Source organism: Silurus meridionalis, chromosome 21 (genome assembly GCF_014805685.1).
Source record: "Silurus meridionalis isolate SWU-2019-XX chromosome 21, ASM1480568v1, whole genome shotgun sequence".
Lineage (NCBI taxonomy): Eukaryota > Metazoa > Chordata > Actinopteri > Siluriformes > Siluridae > Silurus > Silurus meridionalis.
The window spans coordinates 5,934,589-5,954,254 of NC_060904.1; the positions used below are offsets into that span (position 1 = coordinate 5,934,589).

The 19,666-nt window shown below is 40.1% G+C and overlaps 1 protein-coding gene across 5 annotated transcripts in view; it reads right to left on the reverse strand.

The window, feature by feature from the left end:
- The window catches only part of rttn (rotatin), a 70,913-nt gene that overhangs the window by 41,415 nt on the left and 9,832 nt on the right, over window positions 1-19,666 (reverse strand). Inside the window, exons 5-18 of one of the 5 annotated variants that reach the window (XM_046833586.1) lie at window positions 19,133-19,223; window positions 18,898-19,012; window positions 16,352-16,499; window positions 15,959-16,124; window positions 14,989-15,143; window positions 14,705-14,823; window positions 14,185-14,355; window positions 7,457-7,669; window positions 5,125-5,237; window positions 4,813-4,939; window positions 3,091-3,216; window positions 2,725-2,841; window positions 2,287-2,426; window positions 834-1,005 (exon numbers count right to left, since the gene is read on the reverse strand). In XM_046833586.1, coding sequence (XP_046689542.1) covers window positions 834-1,005; window positions 2,287-2,426; window positions 2,725-2,841; window positions 3,091-3,216; window positions 4,813-4,939; window positions 5,125-5,237; window positions 7,457-7,669; window positions 14,185-14,355; window positions 14,705-14,823; window positions 14,989-15,143; window positions 15,959-16,124; window positions 16,352-16,499; window positions 18,898-19,012; window positions 19,133-19,223 — 1,973 coding nt within the window. Of the gene's footprint in view, window positions 1-833; window positions 1,006-2,286; window positions 2,427-2,724; window positions 2,842-3,090; window positions 3,217-4,812; window positions 4,940-5,124; window positions 5,238-7,456; window positions 7,670-14,184; window positions 14,356-14,704; window positions 14,824-14,988; window positions 15,159-15,958; window positions 16,125-16,351; window positions 16,500-18,897; window positions 19,013-19,132; window positions 19,224-19,666 lie in introns of all 5 variants that reach the window. The other 4 variants (XM_046833585.1, XM_046833583.1, XM_046833581.1 and 1 more) reach the window with 4 other exon arrangements.

Genomic DNA, 19,666 nt, shown 5'->3' on the forward strand with positions numbered 1-19,666 from the left:
GATGTTCTGGTCTGCAGTGCTCAGTATCTATCAAAAGTGGGGCTTCATTGATGCAGATGGGGAGCGAAGGCTGGTCCGTGTGTTCCGATTCCAACAGACGAGCTCCTGTAGCTTAAACTGCTAAAGAAGTTCATGCTGTTAATGCTCGACAGGTCAGGACTGCTTCGGCAGCAAAAAGTGGACCAACACAATATTAGGCAGGTGCTCATAATGTTATGCCTGATTGGTGCATAATAAACATGGTTTCTCTCAAGGTTTCTTCCTAATACCATCTCAGAAAATGTTTCTTTGCCACTGTGGCCATTCATTAGGGACCAACTTATAAAAAAAAAACAAAAAAACAAATCTATTTCACGTCTGCGGTGCGATCCAAGAGAGATACAGAAATGTTGCATGCTGGTCTCATTTGTAGTCATAATACAGTGAATGAGATTTGGACTACTGAAAGAAAGAACATCACCGAGTAAACAAACAAACAAAAACATTAGAATGTGCTGCGAGAGCTTTTCAGTGAGCATTAGAGGTAGTTTTACATCCACACCGGAAAATTAAGACCTGTTTACCAGCTAATTTCAAACTTTTTTTGATATGACTACATTTTTTACTTCAAATTTTAATTTTATTTATTTCTTTATTTGTACTTTTTAACACTCTGGTGAAACCCTGGTTAATAGTTAACATAGTTGAAACAGCAAATCCAAAACATTTTAAGGCCTACATTTTTTTGGGGGGGACTTTTTAAGACTCTGGCGAAACCCTGGTTGAATGGACAACTGAGTGGCCTGTATCTGACTGAGGAAAGAAAACAGAGGAAAGGTGAAATTTGGGTTCACCTTAAGGAAAGACTTTTTGGAGTCAGCGAGTCTGATGTCCACACATTTGTCCGTACTGTAGAGAGACGGCAGAGAGGACAAAGCCGAGCAGTCCGCAGCAGGCCGGGGTGTTTTGTTGTCTTCCGAATCGTCCAGATGAGGCGCCAGGTGTTGAGCTGCCGTGCTTCTCACTCTGTAATATCAGACCCTGTATTACAGACTGTACACATGCAGTTCTCACAATGCTTATACAAAAGTACACACCAGCTGATACTGAGGTTTAGACTCGATTAACTACATACATTTATTTTTTTATTTAAATCACAGCATTTATATCAATTCTCAGCCATGTTAAACATAACTTTTTTTTAACCAAGGGATTACAGCTACTATTCGCTTCTCATATTGAGGAATAGAAATATCTAAGCTACGAAATGTTTGTGGTGGTGCCTCAAATGTTCCTAAAAGGCTTTGACTGGACTTGGAACACAGGTAGATCCAATTCCATAATGCACAAAAAAAAAAAAAACAGAATGGTGCACTGAAAAACCAAAATGTATCAAGGAAATATGTTACTCATTCAAGCCTAGCATGGATTACCTAGCAAGCCCCACTTATCTTGCTACTATCAATATCTGGCATGATTGGACGATGGAATACGCATGCATTACACAATATCACATGGCTCATTAACAGCCTGAGAATTTGGATCTATGCATTGATTTAAAATTGCATTTAACTCCTGATAATTGATTTATTAATCAAATAAATTGGTAAAAAAAAAAAAAAAAGGGTGTGAACATTAGTTCGCATTTTCAAACTGATTTAGACTTCTAGAGGCGTAACGATACACTCTAGTCGTGATTCAATTCACGATACTAGCTTCGCGATACCGAATGAATCGTCAAGTTGTTTTGAACAAAAACTAAACGAAAAAAGTTGCGACAGCTAGAGACTTTAAAAATTATCAACTGGAGCAAATGAAAATATTCATAACTATTCATTGTTTATCATAACTGACACATGTATACATAGAATCCGAATGGCACACTTGTAAATAGCACATCTGTACATTCGTACAAAAAATATTTCTACTTCTGTATACAGTACATTATTTAATTGTCTGGTTTTCTTGGTTTTTTGTTATATTCCATCTCCACTGTGTAATTCCTATGTATGTCTGCACTTTCTCCTGCACTGGAAGCTCCTGTCACCAAGTCAAATTCCTTGTGTTGTGTAAACATACTTGGTAAATAAAGCGATTTCTGATTCTGATCAACTGAAGTATCCGAGTCATGAGACATCCATGGCTCATCAGACAGCAGATTGGGCCTGGAAACCCTCAGAAGCACATCGAACAAACAGAAGAACGTGCTGTGCATTCAGCAGACCCTTAACCACCACTATTCCACTTTTTCTTTTTTTTTTCTTCCCTCCTGAACTGAATCCCAAATTGGCAGTTAGGAGAACTCACACGTGTTGTTTGGTGAAGAGCAGTCTGATTACGACGCGGAGTCGAGTTGCCGAGGAATGGGCCGTGTCTCCGATCTCGTCTGAGAGCCCACTCAACAGCAGGACGCTGCTTCCCAGGGCATCCTCCGTGCCGGCGTGACTCTAACACGTGTGAGAGCGAAATCATGAAGATGAATAAATATGCTTTGTGGAGAAGAGAGCGCACTTCGGCTCTGTTTTATTAACAGGACGATCCGATTACTGAGTGTCCTTGAAAAAAAAAAAAAAGGAAATGAGACGTGGCGAGACTATGAATATTCATTAGCCGTGAATGTGGGTTTCCTTTTAGCAGGAGTGTATGAAGTAAACTGCTGCAAAATTACATTTCTCCCTCTAGCATAGTTTTAATACATTAAAAGTCATTCTGGATTTTTACATCATCGTGTGTGAGTGTGTGTACCTGCAGCACGGGAATGACCGGGTAAAGTGCTTCATTAAATCTGCTCCAACTCAAAGCAGTCATCATCAATCGTCCTTTTAGCAGGTACAGAAGAAGATCCTTGGCAGCCGAATTCACCTTTCGGATCACACATTAACAGAGTTGATGGCTCTGTGATGTCAAGCCTACACACTGTTTAATGCAAACACGGCTCGGCGCAACGTAACGCGCGCACCGATGCGCCATTTCCCCAATGTCAAACGGAAAGAGCGCTGCTTTATTGCTGGTTTTAGCACGGGTTTATGATCCTTACAAAGCGATGCGTCAAAATAGTCACACGTTTGTCCCGACATTTTCTTGAAGAGGAAGACGGAGGCGAAAGCTCACCTCTGTGGCTTGATCGTGAAGGCCGAAAGCGCTGATTTCGTAGAGGACGCGAGGGTGGAAGAGGAAATGCACGCCGCTGCAGATGGATGAAGCTGGTCTTGACACGTTGTGAATCCCCAAACACTCCTACGGGAAAAATGAAACAGAATGTTAGAAGCACAAGAGTTCAGAAGGCGCTGTTGGATTCTTAAATCCTATCGGGTCTTGATTCATTACACCAGCTGCAAATGATATTACTATGTTACCGTTTCTTTATTTGATAGAAGAGTATCTGCATGAGTGAAAGGGAAAGTTTATAGGACTATGGTGTGACCTGCGATGTTGTATGGTTTAGAGACAGTGGCATTGAGTAAAAGACAGGAGGTGGAACTGGAGGTAGAAAAGCTGAAGATGTTGAGGTTTTCGTTGGGAGTGACGAGGAGTTCTTATTTGTTAGACCCCATTTGGGTAACAGATTTGTTCTGTATGTTTTACACTGGATATTTAATTTAATAAGAAAATTAAATATCTAATGTTAAACACACGCACTTACATACCCGAATGGGGTCTAACATTATATATATATATATATATATATGTAAACTATTTAAATTAATTAATAATTAAATTAAAAATAATAAAAAAATTTTCATTTGTGACAATTTGATCGATTATTTATTTAAATTGATATAATAAAAATGTGTATTGCATTAATATGATTTAGTGTATTTTAATTTTATTAAATATTTTAGATATTTTATATGTATTTATTTTAAATAGATATTTAAATAGATATTATATATTTATTTTTTATTATTATTATTATTAAGGCATTTTATTTCAATTTGTTTTTAAAATGTAAACTGTTGATGTCGACAAATGTTAATAATAATAAACTGTACGTACTGAAGCGTGACTTAAAAACCGAGGTACGTACCAAACTGTTAATTTTGTGTACCTTTACACCACCTATAATTATATATATATATATATATATATATATATATATATATATATATATATATATATATATATATTAGATGTGTAGGGAAGTTATTCATGCTAAGGGTGGATTTTTCAATGGAAATAAAGTGTAACTTTTACATTTATATGGTCAAAATAAATCTTCATACCGTTAAATTACCCTTGTTTGTTGCATAGAAACTTACACATGTCTCTCAAAAACCATAAAATACTACGTGTATCCAAACTTTTGACTGGCACTGAATTGTAAATGCAAATGGAAACCTGTAATAAAACAAGCCCATGTTGACATGAGGGAAATGAAATTAGATCATTTTTAAAGCGGAATAAGGAAAAACTATGCCTGGGGTTCATTTACTCCAAAATTTCTTTAATGTATGATTTATGACTGCCAAGGTTATGTTCCATATCAGATATTCACTGCGTGTCCACACCTCCAATGCCAGCAGCATTTACACAGAGCCTGTGAAAAGGTTTTCATTCATATACCACTCATGCCATGATCTTTCCCCAGGTTTTAGTTTCAGCTCTGGACTCGCGGGTGCGCGGATTTTCCCTACTGTGTCCTTCGACTTTGATTCATCTACGCAAATCATTTTATAGCCTTTGCGTGACATGCGAGTGAGTCCTTATTTGGATATAATAATAAAAAATAAAATAAAATAAAAATTCAATAATATTATTATTCTTCGCATCGGTTTAGCATCGGTCTCTTGGCATGCGTCAATATTGAGCATTCGGATCACGATTTTATACGACCTTGACCACGTCCAGGATGCGTGCGTACGTCTCAGTCTTCACTGGTAGCAAAGGATGTGCTAAAAGCTTAAGAAGAATCTTCTGGCTCTCCGTTTGAAGCAGTGGGCTCGCCTGAGCAGCCTTCCACCTACAAAACACAGAACATACACATAACACAATAAATGCTGAGCTACGTATATATCATGACTGTTTGTTGTTATGGACTTTTAAAGTGATGCAGTAATGCTCATAGCTTCTTCACCGTAGCCAATTGGCCAATAACATTTCTGGAAATATCTTTTTATTCCTGAGAGAAGCACAGAAATAGCTTACAGGTAGGAGCAGATGCGGATGAATTCCTTGACGAGCGGTAGGTGCTGGTGGTATGGAAAGCCATCTACGGCTTGGCCGGAAAGCTCCAGCAGCTCCAGCCAATTTTTTTCTCCCTGCAGAGTAAATCACAATCCTGCTGAAACATGCAACCAAACCTACATGGTGGCTCGTGTACCACGACGCTCAAGATCGCTCTAAAATGGGAAATATACAGCGCTGTCCGATTTTGTGATCGGGATACCATTTTTGTGGTGATTCCCATTTCAAACTTTCTGGCAGAGAGCATCATTTGTTTATTTAATATTTGTTAATATTCGAGATAACCTCCAATTCCATTTACCAATGAGAGCAGAATATTTTAGTAAACAGTAACCACTGGGATACTGTACAGAATTTATTAACTGAAAATAGCAAAATGTGGCATGTGCCATGTTTTGGGAAACATCCAGTAGAAGAAATATCTTCATGAATAGATTCATCGGTTTTAAAAAAATGACTGCTGGAACTATCGGCGATCGTCAAAAGACAATACCGGGTTGTGTCCGTTGCTGGAGAGGCTGAGAAGGTGGCTGTCATTACAAGAGTGGCTTTTAGAGGCGCATGCTGTTTGTTTTTACACACGAGACTGCACGCTGCACAGAGAGCTCTATATTATAATTATTCATAATAATTTATTATTTATAAAATGTTATTTATTAATATAATGAATATATTAGTCCACGTTCGAAGCACAGCATTTTTAGTTAGGAATAACATTTTAAACTATGTTTTCACCAACAAGTTTCATAAAAATTGTTAAAACACTATTGTATTATACATTTGAAGTGATAAAGCATTTATGTCCATTACTGCTGAGTATGCATCAAAAAGGAACCAATTTACTGTTAAATGTCTAGATGAATTCACTAAGGTGCCATAGGGGCTGCGGAGGTCCGTCAAAAATATACAAATTCTTGGAAATATATATCGGAATTTTAGAACATAACTGAGTTCTTGGGGACCACTGTACTCAGTATTCTCCCCTCATACTAACACGGCCCTGGAAATCTAATACAGTCCTGTATTCTGTTTAGCATTGCTCATACAAACCTGTTCTGCATGGAAGAGTCATTAGAAAGAAACTGTTTTAGGAAACACTTGCTTTAGACTGATGAAATAAAAATGTTTATCCAAGTTTGTGTTGCCAGAGCTTTCAGACACCCACAGACCTGCATGGTCACATTTGGGCTTTGGATTTTCTGTTGCACCCTGGACAGTTTTATCCTCTTTGTAACCGTCATTTGTAAATTTTTCTCCGAATAGAGAACGTGCTATTGCTTTTGAAGTGTACCTCTCCAGCCCACAGCCTATACAGTAACCTGTGACTGGAATGAGCATTATTTTCTTTTTTTTTTTACCGCTTATGTGCACCTCAAAATCTGAAAATACATGAACACAGCGCAGCGCCCTCTCTTTAACACTCGAGCAGCCGTTGTTTGGCTGTGTGTGAAGATGAAAAGAGTCTACGTAGCAACAGTGCTCCTGTGTTTTAACGAGGCTGTGTGTCCTTGTCCTTGTTTATACCTCGCTTTTCTTTCTGCGGGTTTTTCCTCTGCGTCATGAAAATGAACTGATTATCAGGACTTCGTTCCTTATTATTAGTGTCTAACGAAACATAAAATCCATTCCTTTTTCTTTTGCTCTCGGATCAACTGTGTGTAACACTGCAGAATGAATGCCATTTTTACAGAAACATACCATGGTCTCCATAATATGACTATTATCTAATATCCCTCGTATCAGTAGGAGAATGCTGAGGATGGAGCCGCCGGGAAGGCGGAAAAGTGGAAGACCAAGGAGCAGGTTTATGGATGTGGTGAGGGAAAACATGCAGGTAGTTGGTTTGAAAGAGGCAGATGTAGAGGACGGGGGTATGGAGACAGATGATCTGCTGTGGCGACCCCTGATGGGAGCAACCGAAAGAAGAAGAAGATCTAATATCCCTCATGCCTGTGTTACCCTTTTGGCTTTCCGTTTTAGGTATGTGGTGATAGCTAGTCTTGCTACTATGGTGGAAATATAAAGCAGCCTGTATCACACCACAATATGGATTGTATTCCTGTAACCTCATTCTGCCTACAGTACGTTGACGGTTCCTCGGCATCAGGGAGATCGTCGTTGTGAGTAGCAGTAACTCTGGTCGTGTCAGGCCGAGTCACATGACCCGGTCAATGATCTCTATAGCAGCACACCACAAGTGTGCGATTCCCATTTTCGAAAAAAGTCAAAAAAAAAAAACTATCATAAATGTAAATTTCATTAATAGAACAATTAAAGGAACTGCGAGCATTACCTCAGCCTGTACCTCCTTCAGAAAGGAACAGGTGGCCTCCATTGTGTTTGCAGCCCGGCTGACTCTGCAGTACAGGCTATGGTTTTCCGGGTTTGACTGCTCCAGGTAGGCCACTGCTGACTCGTGAATGCTGGGAAATGCGAGACTGAAGGGGAAATCCAGACAGAGTTGGAAAATAGCAGACGCTGTGCTCTCAGGAATGTTCTCGCTTGCCTGTATGGAGAAGAAACATAAACCGTAAAGGTCACGCAGGTGATTTAACGGGTACGAGTAATGCCCAGGTATAAATGACGTGACGCATTTTGCGACTTATAATTCACGTATGCTTCACGTTGCCTGTCAATTTTGCTTTTGTTTCTATGCAACAAACTCGATCATTTAATGGTAGAAAGGTTTACTTCATTTTGACTAAACAAAATATATGAAATGTACAGATGTTTATTTTTATTTTCATTAAAAAATCCTCCCTTAGCATGAATAACTGGTTTTCACACTCTGGATAGTTTGCTTCTCCAAACATTCAAATGAAATACTTTGCATTGTCTCTTGGTTTTGGAACATGCCAGCTGATGGCTGCACGCAGTCACAGGGAGCACCGACCTTCATAAGTCAGTGTGCCAAAAAAATATATTGTGTATATCAGGAGCTGTGCAACTGGCACTATTCTGACCACGTGCGCTACCACGTCCGGATGTTCCGCGACGACAAGGCACCAGTCTTCCAGCTTCTCGCTGGAAACACGATATCGCTTCCCACCCTACTCGCCAGATTTGGCTCCTGCAGATCTTCTCTGACCTTTGTGCTTCCTGAACATGAAGCTCAAAGGTCGGCGTTTTGACACCGGAGATTCGGCAGGATTCGCAGAAGGTGCTTGACACTAGGGCTGAAACGATTCCTTGAGTAACTCGAATACAAAAAAAGCAGTTGTTTGCAAGTTGGTTTAGTCCATTTAACTACACATGGAGCACTGTGTTTCAACATGGACCATTATTACTGACGTGCCACCTTCTAACCTCTGGAGTGCAATGGACCGGTAGAGGAGACGATTCAGGCCACAAAAAGCTTCCAAAGTTTTAGATCATTTCAAATCCATACTCTTGTTCCAAGTTACCTTCATGTCCATTCGATTTTGCCTCTTACAAAAGATTTTTATTGGTCACAAACATATTGCGGTTCGGCTTTCACGGTCTCACTGTATCTCATTTTGTTGAGTTGCTGCAACTTCTCGAGTATGCAGTACATTCGTTTCATCGTCATCACCATCATCATTAGTACTACACACTTAATTCCTCATCTTCATCATTTAAGTTAGATCTTCACTGGTGAGTACCCATATAGATTGAAATTACGTACGTTTAAGAATATTGAAAGTTAAGCTAAAAGATATGCTGCACAGCATAAATGCAATGTTTAGGTTTTTATTATTATTTCTTATGACTATTATTTTGATGAATGTCTTAGACCTTTTATAATTTGAATTTGAGTTCTATATTTTATTTATATATTTGTAATTGCACTTTGATGTTATATGGCAATTAAATGCACTTAATGGGTTCTCGCAGATATTCTTGTATATTTTTCTAGCAATGTTCTAGCAATAAAATGTAAATTTTTTTTAAAAAAAGGAAAAAAATTACTATTTGATTTAAAGAGATCTGTCTAAATTTCTCTCGTATAATTGAGAGTTGCTTTTAAAGAAAAAGGATCCGATTGCGTGATTAAGCGATGGAATAATCGGTTGAATACTTGGATCGATAAAATATCCGATAGCTGCACCTTCGAAAAGAAGATTTCCAGGACGTTTCCCGGAAGTGGAGCGCTGGGGGGAGCTGTACTGCTGTGTGAGGGGACTATTTTGAAGGTTGTGGACTGTAAATGAGGATAAATAAAGTAGTTTCTTGTAAACAGAGCTCTCAAAACTTCTTGATAGCATCTCGTAGGTGTGCTGAGTGGGCAGGCCATTCCATGAAAGATAACACTCCAGCCAACTGTTTGCTCTTCAAATAAAGCTGGCAGGACTTGGACGCATACTTCAGGTCATTGTCTTGTTGCATGCTGACATCAGTTCCAATCGGTCACAGTCCAGATGGAATTGCATGGCGGTGAATTATGGATCGGTAGCCATGTTGGTTGAGTTTTCTTTTTACCTCGAATAAGTCTCCAACCTTCCCTGCTCCAAAACAAACCCATTAAGCCTCCAACTCCATGTTTGACTGTGGGGGTGAGGAACTCTGCTGTTAGAGCTAAGAATGGGACTCCATAGAACTTTCTTCCAGTCACACACTGCCAATTTCTGTATATTTTTGCCTCTGATCTAGTTTATTGCATGTAACAAAGCAAACTCAAAATAACAAGACTCCAAACTTTTGACAGGAACTGTATATTATTCGCTGCGTTTCAGTGAAACACATAGGAGCTGTTAGGAATTGTACGTCTGACAGAGTGGTAACACGGTCACTTGGATTAGCACGGAGAAGAAATGTACCGCAATGCCAGAACGTCTATCCAGAAACAGGAGTGAAATTAATATAGGATTTATTTTCTCGACCTCGGGCACTGGAAACAATATTTCTCGAATTACATGATCACACTAGAAGATGTGGAAACGCAACTGCTAAGTGTTTTAACTGAAATAAACCTACAAGGCTATTAACACCAACCATGATTTAACGGCAGTAATGCCCAGGTATAAATGACGTGACGCATTTTGCGACTTATAATTCACGTATGCTTCACGTTGCCTGTCAATTTTGCTTTTGTTTCTATGCAACAAACTCGATCATTTAATGGTAGAAAGGTTTACTTCATTTTGACTAAACAAAATATATGAAATGTACAGATGTTTATTTTTATTTTCATTAAAAAATCCTCCCTTAGCATGAATAACTGGTTTTCACACTCTGGATAGTTTGCTTCTCCAAACATTCAAATGAAATACTTTGCATTGTCTCTTGGTTTTGGAACATGCCAGCTGATGGCTGCACGCAGTCACAGGGAGCACCGACCTTCATAAGTCAGTGTGCCAAAAATATATTGTGTATATCAGGAGCTGTGCAACTGGCACTATTCTGACCACGTGCGCTACCACGTCCGGATGTTCCGCGACGACAAGGCACCCAGTCTTCCAGCTTCTCGCTGGAAACACGATATCGCTTCCCACCCTACTCGCCAGATTTGGCTCCTGCGGACTTCTCTGACCTTTGTGCTTCCTGAACATGAAGCTCAAAGGTCGGCGTTTTGACACCGGAGATTCGGCAGGATTCGCAGAAGGTGCTTGACACTAGGGCTGAAACGATTCCTTGAGTAACTCGAATACAAAAAAAGCAGTTGTTTGCAAGTTGGTTTAGTCCATTTAACTACACATGGAGCACTGTGTTTCAACATGGACCATTATTACTGACGTGCCACCTTCTAACCTCTGGAGTGCAATGGACCGGTAGAGGAGACGATTCAGGCCACAAAAAGCTTCCAAAGTTTCAGATCATTTCAAATCCATACTCTTGTTCCAAGTTACCTTCATGTCCATTCGATTTTGCCTCTTACAAAAGATTTTTATTGGTCACAAACATATTGCGGTTCGGCTTTCACGGTCTCACTGTATCTCATTTTGTTGAGTTGCTGCAACTTCGAGTATGCAGTACATTCGTTTCATCGTCATCACCATCATCATTAGTACTGCACACTTAATTCCTCATCTTCATCATTTAAGTTAGATCTTCACTGGTGAGTACCCATATAGATTGAAATTACGTACGTTTAAGAATATTGAAAGTTAAGCTAAAAGATATGCTGCACAACATAAATGCAATGTTTAGGTTTTTATTATTATTTCTTATGACTATTATTTTGATGAATGTCTTAGACCTTTTATAATTTGAATTTGAGTTCTATATTTTATTTATATATTTGTAATTGCACTTTGATGTTATATGGCAATTAAATGCACTTAATGGGTTCTCGCAGATATTCTTGTATATTTTTCTAGCAATGTTCTAGCAATAAAATGTAAATTTTTTTTAAAAAAAGGAAAAAATTACTATTTGATTTAAAGAGATCTGTCTAAATTTCTCGTATAATTGAGAGTTGCTTTTAAAGAAAAAGGATCCGATTGCGTGATTAAGCGATGGAATAATCGGTTGAATACTTGGATCGATAAAATATCCGATAGCTGCACCTTGAAAAGAAGATTTCCAGGGCGTTTCCGGAAGTGGGCGCTGGGGAGCTGTACTGCTGTGTGAGGGGACTATTTTGAAGGTTGTGGACTGTAAATGAGGATAAATAAAGTAGTTTCTTGTAAACAGAGCTCTCAAAACTTCTTGATAGCATCTCGTAGGTGTGCTGAGTGGGCAGGCCATTCCATGAAAGATAACACTCCAGCCAACTGTTTGCTCTTCAAATAAAGCTGGCAGGACTTGGACGCATACTTCAGGTCATTGTCTTGTTGCATGCTGACATCAGTTCCAATCGGTCACAGTCCAGATGGAATTGCATGGCGGTGAATTATGGATCGGTAGCCATGTTGGTTGAGTTTTCTTTTTACCTCGAATAAGTCTCCAACCTTCCCTGCTCCAAAACAAACCCATTAAGCCTCCAACTCCATGTTTGACTGTGGGGGTGAGGAACTCTGCTGTTAGAGCTAAGAATGGGACTCCATAGAACTTTCTTCCAGTCACACACTGCCAATTTCTGTATATTTTTGCCTCTGATCTAGTTTATTGCATGTAACAAAGCAAACTCAAAATAACAAGACTCCAAACTTTTGACAGGAACTGTATATTATTCGCTGCGTTTCAGTGAAACACATAGGAGCTGTTAGGAATTGTACGTCTGACAGAGTGGTAACACGGTCACTTGGATTAGCACGGAGAAGAAATGTACCGCAATGCCAGAACGTCTATCCAGAAACAGGAGTGAAATTAATATAGGATTTATTTTCTCGACCTCGGGCACTGGAAACAATATTTCTCGAATTACATGATCACACTAGAAGATGTGGAAACGCAACTGCTAAGTGTTTTAACTGAAATAAACCTACAAGGCTATTAACACCAACCATGATGCAACCAAATGGCAGGAAAGTGTGAACGACTTGCAAATGATTTTTGCAGCGTTTTGCACCGAGTTTGTTTTACCATCAGCAGTAAAACGATTCACACAACACACACACACACACACACACACACACACACACACACTCAAAGAACAAGCCACAACAGCAATAGTCAATTATATCGGAATTTCCTACGCAAACGGGTTGAAAATTAAAGTTGCAATGCGTCAAAAGTCGTAAAAAGCCATCAGCTTGTACAATCTCTCGCTGACCAGAGTCATCACGAGGCATTTGAACAGAATCATTGTTTATGCCATTTACAAAGAAGCTAAACATGATCTAGAGTTGGAATTCCGATAACATTTCTGATACTTTTTGGAAGTTGTTGGCAAGTTGACGTGACATCAGCTGTCTACCACATCGAGAAAGGTTTTTTCGAACACATTACTACTAAGCTCTGGAAGTGCACAAGTGTTAATTTTCTGTAACAGCAACAGCATCAGTCAAGTCGTACATTAATATTTATTAGGGTTGCCGAATTCCAGGGATTTTTTGAAAACTTTCATTAAAAGTTAACAGGGAATATATGGGAATTAACGGGAATTGATAGGAATACACTGGGAATTTACAAAACAGGATCATTTTGGTTAATTTGTGCAATTTCAGCTGAATTTTTACTCTGCATATTCAATCACATCAAAAAAAGCCATCTGTAATAGTTTGCATGCATGTCGGCTTATGACCAAACAAAATGTTCATATTTATGTTTGTATATGACAGTTTCAATACATTTCCTCAAATTTCGAAATTAATTCCCATAAATTCCTGGTAAGTTTTCAACTTGGAATATTTCCAAAAATTCCCCAGATGCAGTTCCCATAGAAAGTTTCCGGGAAATTGTTCACCCCTTTGCAACTGTTAATGCGTCGATTCTACTGCGTTGTTGTTTAATCAGAGGAAGATGTACAGTACGAACGCGCATCCCGAAGCGTTTCCCATAAACGGCCCAACACTAAATGGACAAAAGTTTGCAGACACCTGATGATAAGATTTGTATGTGCTTTTTTAAACATTTCATTCCACATTCAGTCCCGATTTGCTGTTTTAATATCCTCCACTCTTCTAGGAAAATGCTCTAGATTTTGGACTGTTGTCATGGGGATTTGTGCTCGTTCGTCCACGAGGACGTTATGTAGGGTGAGGAGGCCTGGTAGTGGTCTCATTAGTGTTCTTATTTATAACAAAGGTGTTCCACAGGTTTGAGGCCGGAGATGCCACTCAAAACCATGTAACCCATATCTTCTTTGTGCACAGGGGCATTGCCATGCTGGAACAGTTCAACTGAAGGTTTTATTGCTACCACATTCGAACACATCCTATACAATTGTGTTCCCAACTTTGTGGTAACAGTTTGGGGAAGAACCACATAAGCAGTCGGGTATCATTATACTTTTGTCTATATAATGTATATGGAAATGTATATTTTTTCCACACAGGAACACCTTTAGCTAGACTTTATTCCAAGTGTGGTTAGGGAAAGACTGTGTCTATCAGGGTCTCGAAAAACAACATGTCCAACAAAGTGAAAGCCCAGAATAAAATAATACATTCCTTTGCACCCTGTTGTTTGTTCATGCATTAATTATAAACATCCATTATAAACTGCACGTCTTCTCACCTTCTCCACAGGTAGGAGGGCCTGCAGAAGGCGAATGGTGAAGACCGACGTGCCCATGTAGGACATGCGGTGGTGAATCAGACTCGAGTCGGGTTGTTCTGACGATGCTACCTGACAGTGATGGTGCATGATGTCTCCCAGTTTTTCCATACACACCCGCAGCTTTTCTCTCTGTGGGGGGGACGAAAAAAACAAAAACAACTCAAAGCGTCTTTATTCAGTTTGAGTCAATGATGATGGAAAACCAGCAGGGGGCAGCAACACATTTCAAAGAGAGTTTGAGTGGCTGCGAGCTCTGTTTTTGCGAGGGCGCATTAAAAATAAATGAAGGAGGGGTTCGAGCTTTGCAGAAAAATCTATTCAGCACTATTTTTGAGCATACTGTGAACCAAAAAAAGTGGGGGGAAAAATGCTTTTCAAACAAGTACCTAATATTACTTTTTTTTTTTCCAAAGTATCAAACAAGGCACCGTGACATTACTTGTGACTCTTGCACCGTTAACAAATCGGAGACACTTGCCAGTTCGTTCGCGGTGATGCTGCACTCGTCCCACAGCTCATGCGGGGACACGATGACCCACAGCAACGCGACGATGTCCGACAGCAGCTCCAGCGCCTTTTGGAACACCTTCATCTTCTCTAAGACGTCCACAAGGAGACACGAGAGAGCAGGATGAGTAGTTGAAGCGGGGGAGAGAACATATCTGGAGCTGAAGTCGGAGGACTCTCGTTTCCGAGGAGCTTAGAAAAGGAATGAGAAAAACATCTGGAGGCTCTTGGTGGAAAGTGACAGAAGACTCTTACCTGTACTGAGAAGAGGAAGTGTGTGCTGTAGGGTCTCCATACAAAATCTGGCCATGTTCCACTGCTGCACCCGGAGCTCCGGCAGATCCTCACCCTCCGGCTCCAGGTTGGGCCCGGGGGGGAATTCTCTCTGAGAGCTGCTGCTGCTGCTGCTGCTGCTGCTGCTGTTTTTGTTGTACACATGGAGTCAAAGAGAATCTATAATCAGATGCTACAGGCACCTTGTTTAAAAAAAAAAAAAAAAAACAAAGGAAAAAAGCACGACTTCGTATTCTGTAATTTTTGTTAAACCGAATCTGTACTGACTTATTTCAGTTCGCTTTATACAAAAAATTTGAAGAAAATGAGACAGCAGTCATTTTTTTTTTTTTTTTTTTTTAAAATAGTTCACAAAGTCCAAATTTAAGACTTTTTTTTCAAGACCTTTTTAATTCCAAACTCATTTTATTTAAGTCAAGAATCGCTAAACGTGCACTTCCTCATAGCTAAAAAAATAATTAAATCCGTTGTACGCCTGTTGTACGATCCGAGAGAGATTCGCGTCAATAACAGAAAGCTGATTGGTTGTTGCGTGTTTTCACTTATAGTCGCAATACTGCGAATTAAATGTGGACTAGTAAAACTACTACACTAAAACAAAACAAACAAACAAAAACTCGAAAGTGCTGCGGGTGCATTTCAATGAGCATTAAAGGTAGCGTTACATAAACATCGGAAAAATTAAGACCTGTTTAAAATTATTTAAAACCTAAAACAGCGAACGTGTTAAGTTCAAATCAAAAAGTTTGATTTTTTTATTATTATTTTGTTTTTCTAACTTAAGACTTGGTATACTGGCTCCTTCTTAGAACATAGCTGCGTAGCCCCGCCCACAGACTCCAGTACAAAGCACAGTCTTGTTGCAGCATTAACCTGAAGTAACGCTTACATTAGTCAGTACAAAAGAATAGTAACGTGATTCTGTAGGAACCTGGTGGAGGCGGCATCTCTGTCTTGTCCGTCCCCTCGAACTCTCATACCGGGACGTCCTAAAACAGAAGGGCGGGGAGACAAATCTTCCGGGGTCGAAAGCCCTGACCTCTGGGTCCCTCTCATCTCCTGAGGATAGGATGCTGAGGAGTTCTGAGAGAGGGGATCTATAAAGAGCAAGGAGAAATATTCTGTCCAGGATGCTTTATTTAGACACTTAGAAGTGTTTGTTGCAGTGTTGAAAAGAATTGGTGTGTCATAATCGTAAAAATGTAGCATTCTGCATTTTCAGCGGATTGGATTTTCCTAGCAGTCTGCCAATAAGAAATATGAAGAAGTGAGAAAACAGTTGCAGAGTTGTGGAGAGGTGTGTGTTAAGTCAGCTGTGTTATACCGTGCTTGGCTGAGCAGAAGCTGGGATCTCTGTGAAAACCCAGCCGACTTTTCAGGTTTCCGCAGAGCTGCTGAAGACAGGCCAGAGCGTGCAGAGCCAACGAGCTGGAATCGTTCGCGGAGCTCACGCCGAGAAGCTGCACCAAGTTCTGGGGAGAAAAAAATTGAGAGAAAGGAAAAAAAAAAAAAGGTCTAGTAGTAATACAGCAATTAAATCGATATGCAAGACGCTCCTCTTACTAAAGAACTCGTAACCTTCATACGCTTGTTCGATGGTATTTATTATCGACGTCCTGCTGTAAGACGGCGAGTTGTGAGAGGAAAACTAGCGTATGGGATTCCTAGCCAACAGGTAAAGCTTCTGTGCCTGTCTGTCATTCAAGAGATGTGCCTCCTGTTGCCTTTCTTTGCCTGTCAGTCGCTGTGGAGGTGTGGCTTCTGTGCCTGTAAGTCACTTCAGAAATGCAACTTCTGCCTCTTTCAGTCCATGTGCTTCTTGTCCCTCTCAATACCTGTCAGTCACTGTGAGGGTGTGGCTACTGTGCCTGTCAGTCACTGTGAGGGGGTGGCTAATGTGCCTGTCAGTCACTGTGAGGGGGTGGCTACTGTGCCTGTCAGTCACTGTGAGGGGGTGGCTACTGTGCCTGTCAGTCACTGTGAGGGGGTGGCTACTATGCCTGTCAGTCGCTGTAAAAGTTGCTGCTGTGCCCGTCACGCCACACCTCCTTCAGGCCACAATTTTTCAGTGGCAATGTACATGCCACCCCAGTGAAAGAGGCGTGGCCTATGCATGAATTCGGTGCCTACTCTGCCTTCAGTCACTGTGGCCTCTGTGTCTTAATGTTAGTCATAATGAAACCAGTTTAGTCTCAGCCAATGTCAGTCCCAGTGGCCACATACATGTCAGCAAATTTGAAGGAGTTGTTCCCGCTGTGCAGAGGTGGAAAGATTAATAAAATATTCTACTCAAGTAACAGTACGGTTAGGTCAATGACATTTTACTTGGGTACAAGTAAAGTTACCGGTCTAAAAATGTACATGTAAAAGTAAAAAAGTTGCTCATGTAAAATTTACCTACTTTTTTTTTTAACAGCAGGGGTGGGGTGGGGGATTCTAGTGTAGTTCAAAAAATAATTTAATATATAATGTATAATGATAATGAGAAATGCAGATTCAAAATTCAAGACAGTGAGCACACACACTGAACGACTTTGGATCCGAACGCATTTCGCTGTCAGCTGGATCTGCACCAGTGGCGTCTGTCTTGTCCTTCTTCATCTTTCTTTCTTGCAAGTTTAGTGCGTTTGTTCCCCGCCCATCAATCAATCAATCAGTGCAGTAGTTTCCAGGCCGTGAATTTAATTTCTTTTACTTAGTAATGGATATGATTTAAAATGTAGTTGAGTGCAATATATCAAACAAAACATACTTAAGTAAAAGTTAAATTACAATTACAACTTTTTAAAAAAGTAGTCCAGATGTACACAAAAAAAAAAAAAAAAAACACTCAAGAAATGTAATTTGTTACTTTCAACCTTTGCCACTGTGCATGTCAGTGGGAGTTAGAAAGAGGTACGTGGGGAAGTGGTACCTCGCTGGGTAAGGCATTAGACTTAAAACACCACCAAACCAAGCTGCTGCTGCTGCTGGGCCCTTGAACAAAGCCCTTAACTGCTTAGTTGTACTTGAAAGTCACTCTGGATAAGTGGGTCTGCCAAAAGCCATAAATGTTAATGTTAGAAGGCAGGGACAATGTACAAGCCAGCCTAAATGAAGAGGATGTGACCTCTCTACCCATCAACCCCCCCCTTCCAGGGAGGACTGGCCTATACACCAGGGAAGCATGGTCTCTGTGGCCTACAAGGTTTAAAAGAAGTCTCTTTTCGAAGCGTGTCAAGCACCTTCTGCTATTCCTGCTGGATCTCCACAGGGGCGTCAAAAAGGGGACCTCTGAGCTGCATCTTCATCTTTGAGAATATGGTGAAATCCGCAGGAGGCAAATCTGGCGAGTTGAGTGGGTGCGGAAGTGAGATCATGTTGTTTCCGGTGAGGAACTCGCGTGTGAGGGCTTTGGATTTGAATGGAATGGTAACACTTTACTGTAAGATTCCATTTGTAACATTAACAGAAGTTATTAAATGCTTTAGGAGTATTGTTTACTGTTTGCTTGATACTGAAAAATTGCTAATAAATGTGTTTTTTTTTTTTATCTGTTAACTTTAGTTAAAATGCACTATGAACTAACAGCATGTGATGTAAGTGAATCGCCTCTAGAGGCCGCTCTTATACTGTATAATTACAGTGAATCCAGCGCAGATGCAACCAGGAAAAACTATCAGTATGGATTTTTGGCTGATAGATCCAGCAATAATTGTCAAAACGACCTCTATTCGGGATATGTGCATTGTGCATGCCAAGAAACATAATAGGTTTGGCCTCTGTGCCAATCAGTCCCAATTAAAATGGGATGGTCATTTTGCATACTATGCCCTGTAAGTGAGGTAACCATCATTTAGAATTTTCTGTAAATGCATGGTAAAAGCATACTTGCACTATTCTTGGCCGCTGCAGGAATATTTCTGCTGGGAAATCCTGCATGATGACGTCTCTCAGAAGTTCGCAGGTGGTCCGGACCAAGTCTGGATTATCGCTTCTCAAAGAGCTGTACATTTAAACAAGATCGAGGTCAGACACTTTAAACGTGACCCTGGAATGCTACGAGTCGATTTATTCTGGACAGCAAGACAGCAATAATGGAACTTGAGCACACACACATACACACCTTTCATTTGATGATAATATGTGTCTGTCAGTTGCAGTCAAGGACAACCAGGGGAAAACTGAAAACGTTAAGCATCTGACCGAGGTGTTCACTGCGAAGCACAAGATAGACCAATAGATTATTTTATTTTTTTTAAAGGGTAAATATTTTAAACACTGGATATTGTTCTAGAATTTGTGAATTTTTCTTTTAACAATGAGGGGAACAAAATAATCAGCATTTACAGTGAAATTCACTCAGCATGTAAACATTATCAAAAGAAGCCTCCTGTCTCAGGCTGAAACTGAAGATGTAGCATGGAAAATGCCACGGTACAAACACTTCTGAACTGCACACAAGAGTAAATAATAGATAAGGTGCGGAAAACAGTAGTGGTGATAGATCTGGCAATCCCAGAGTAACAGTGACATCCAAAGAGAGGAGCTGGAGAAATATCAGCGCTTGAAAGACGAGCCCGAGAGAACGTTGGAGGTTAAAACCGTGGCTGTCTCCGAAAAAGGAAAAAGGGCTTCAAGAGATTCTGGGAATAACACC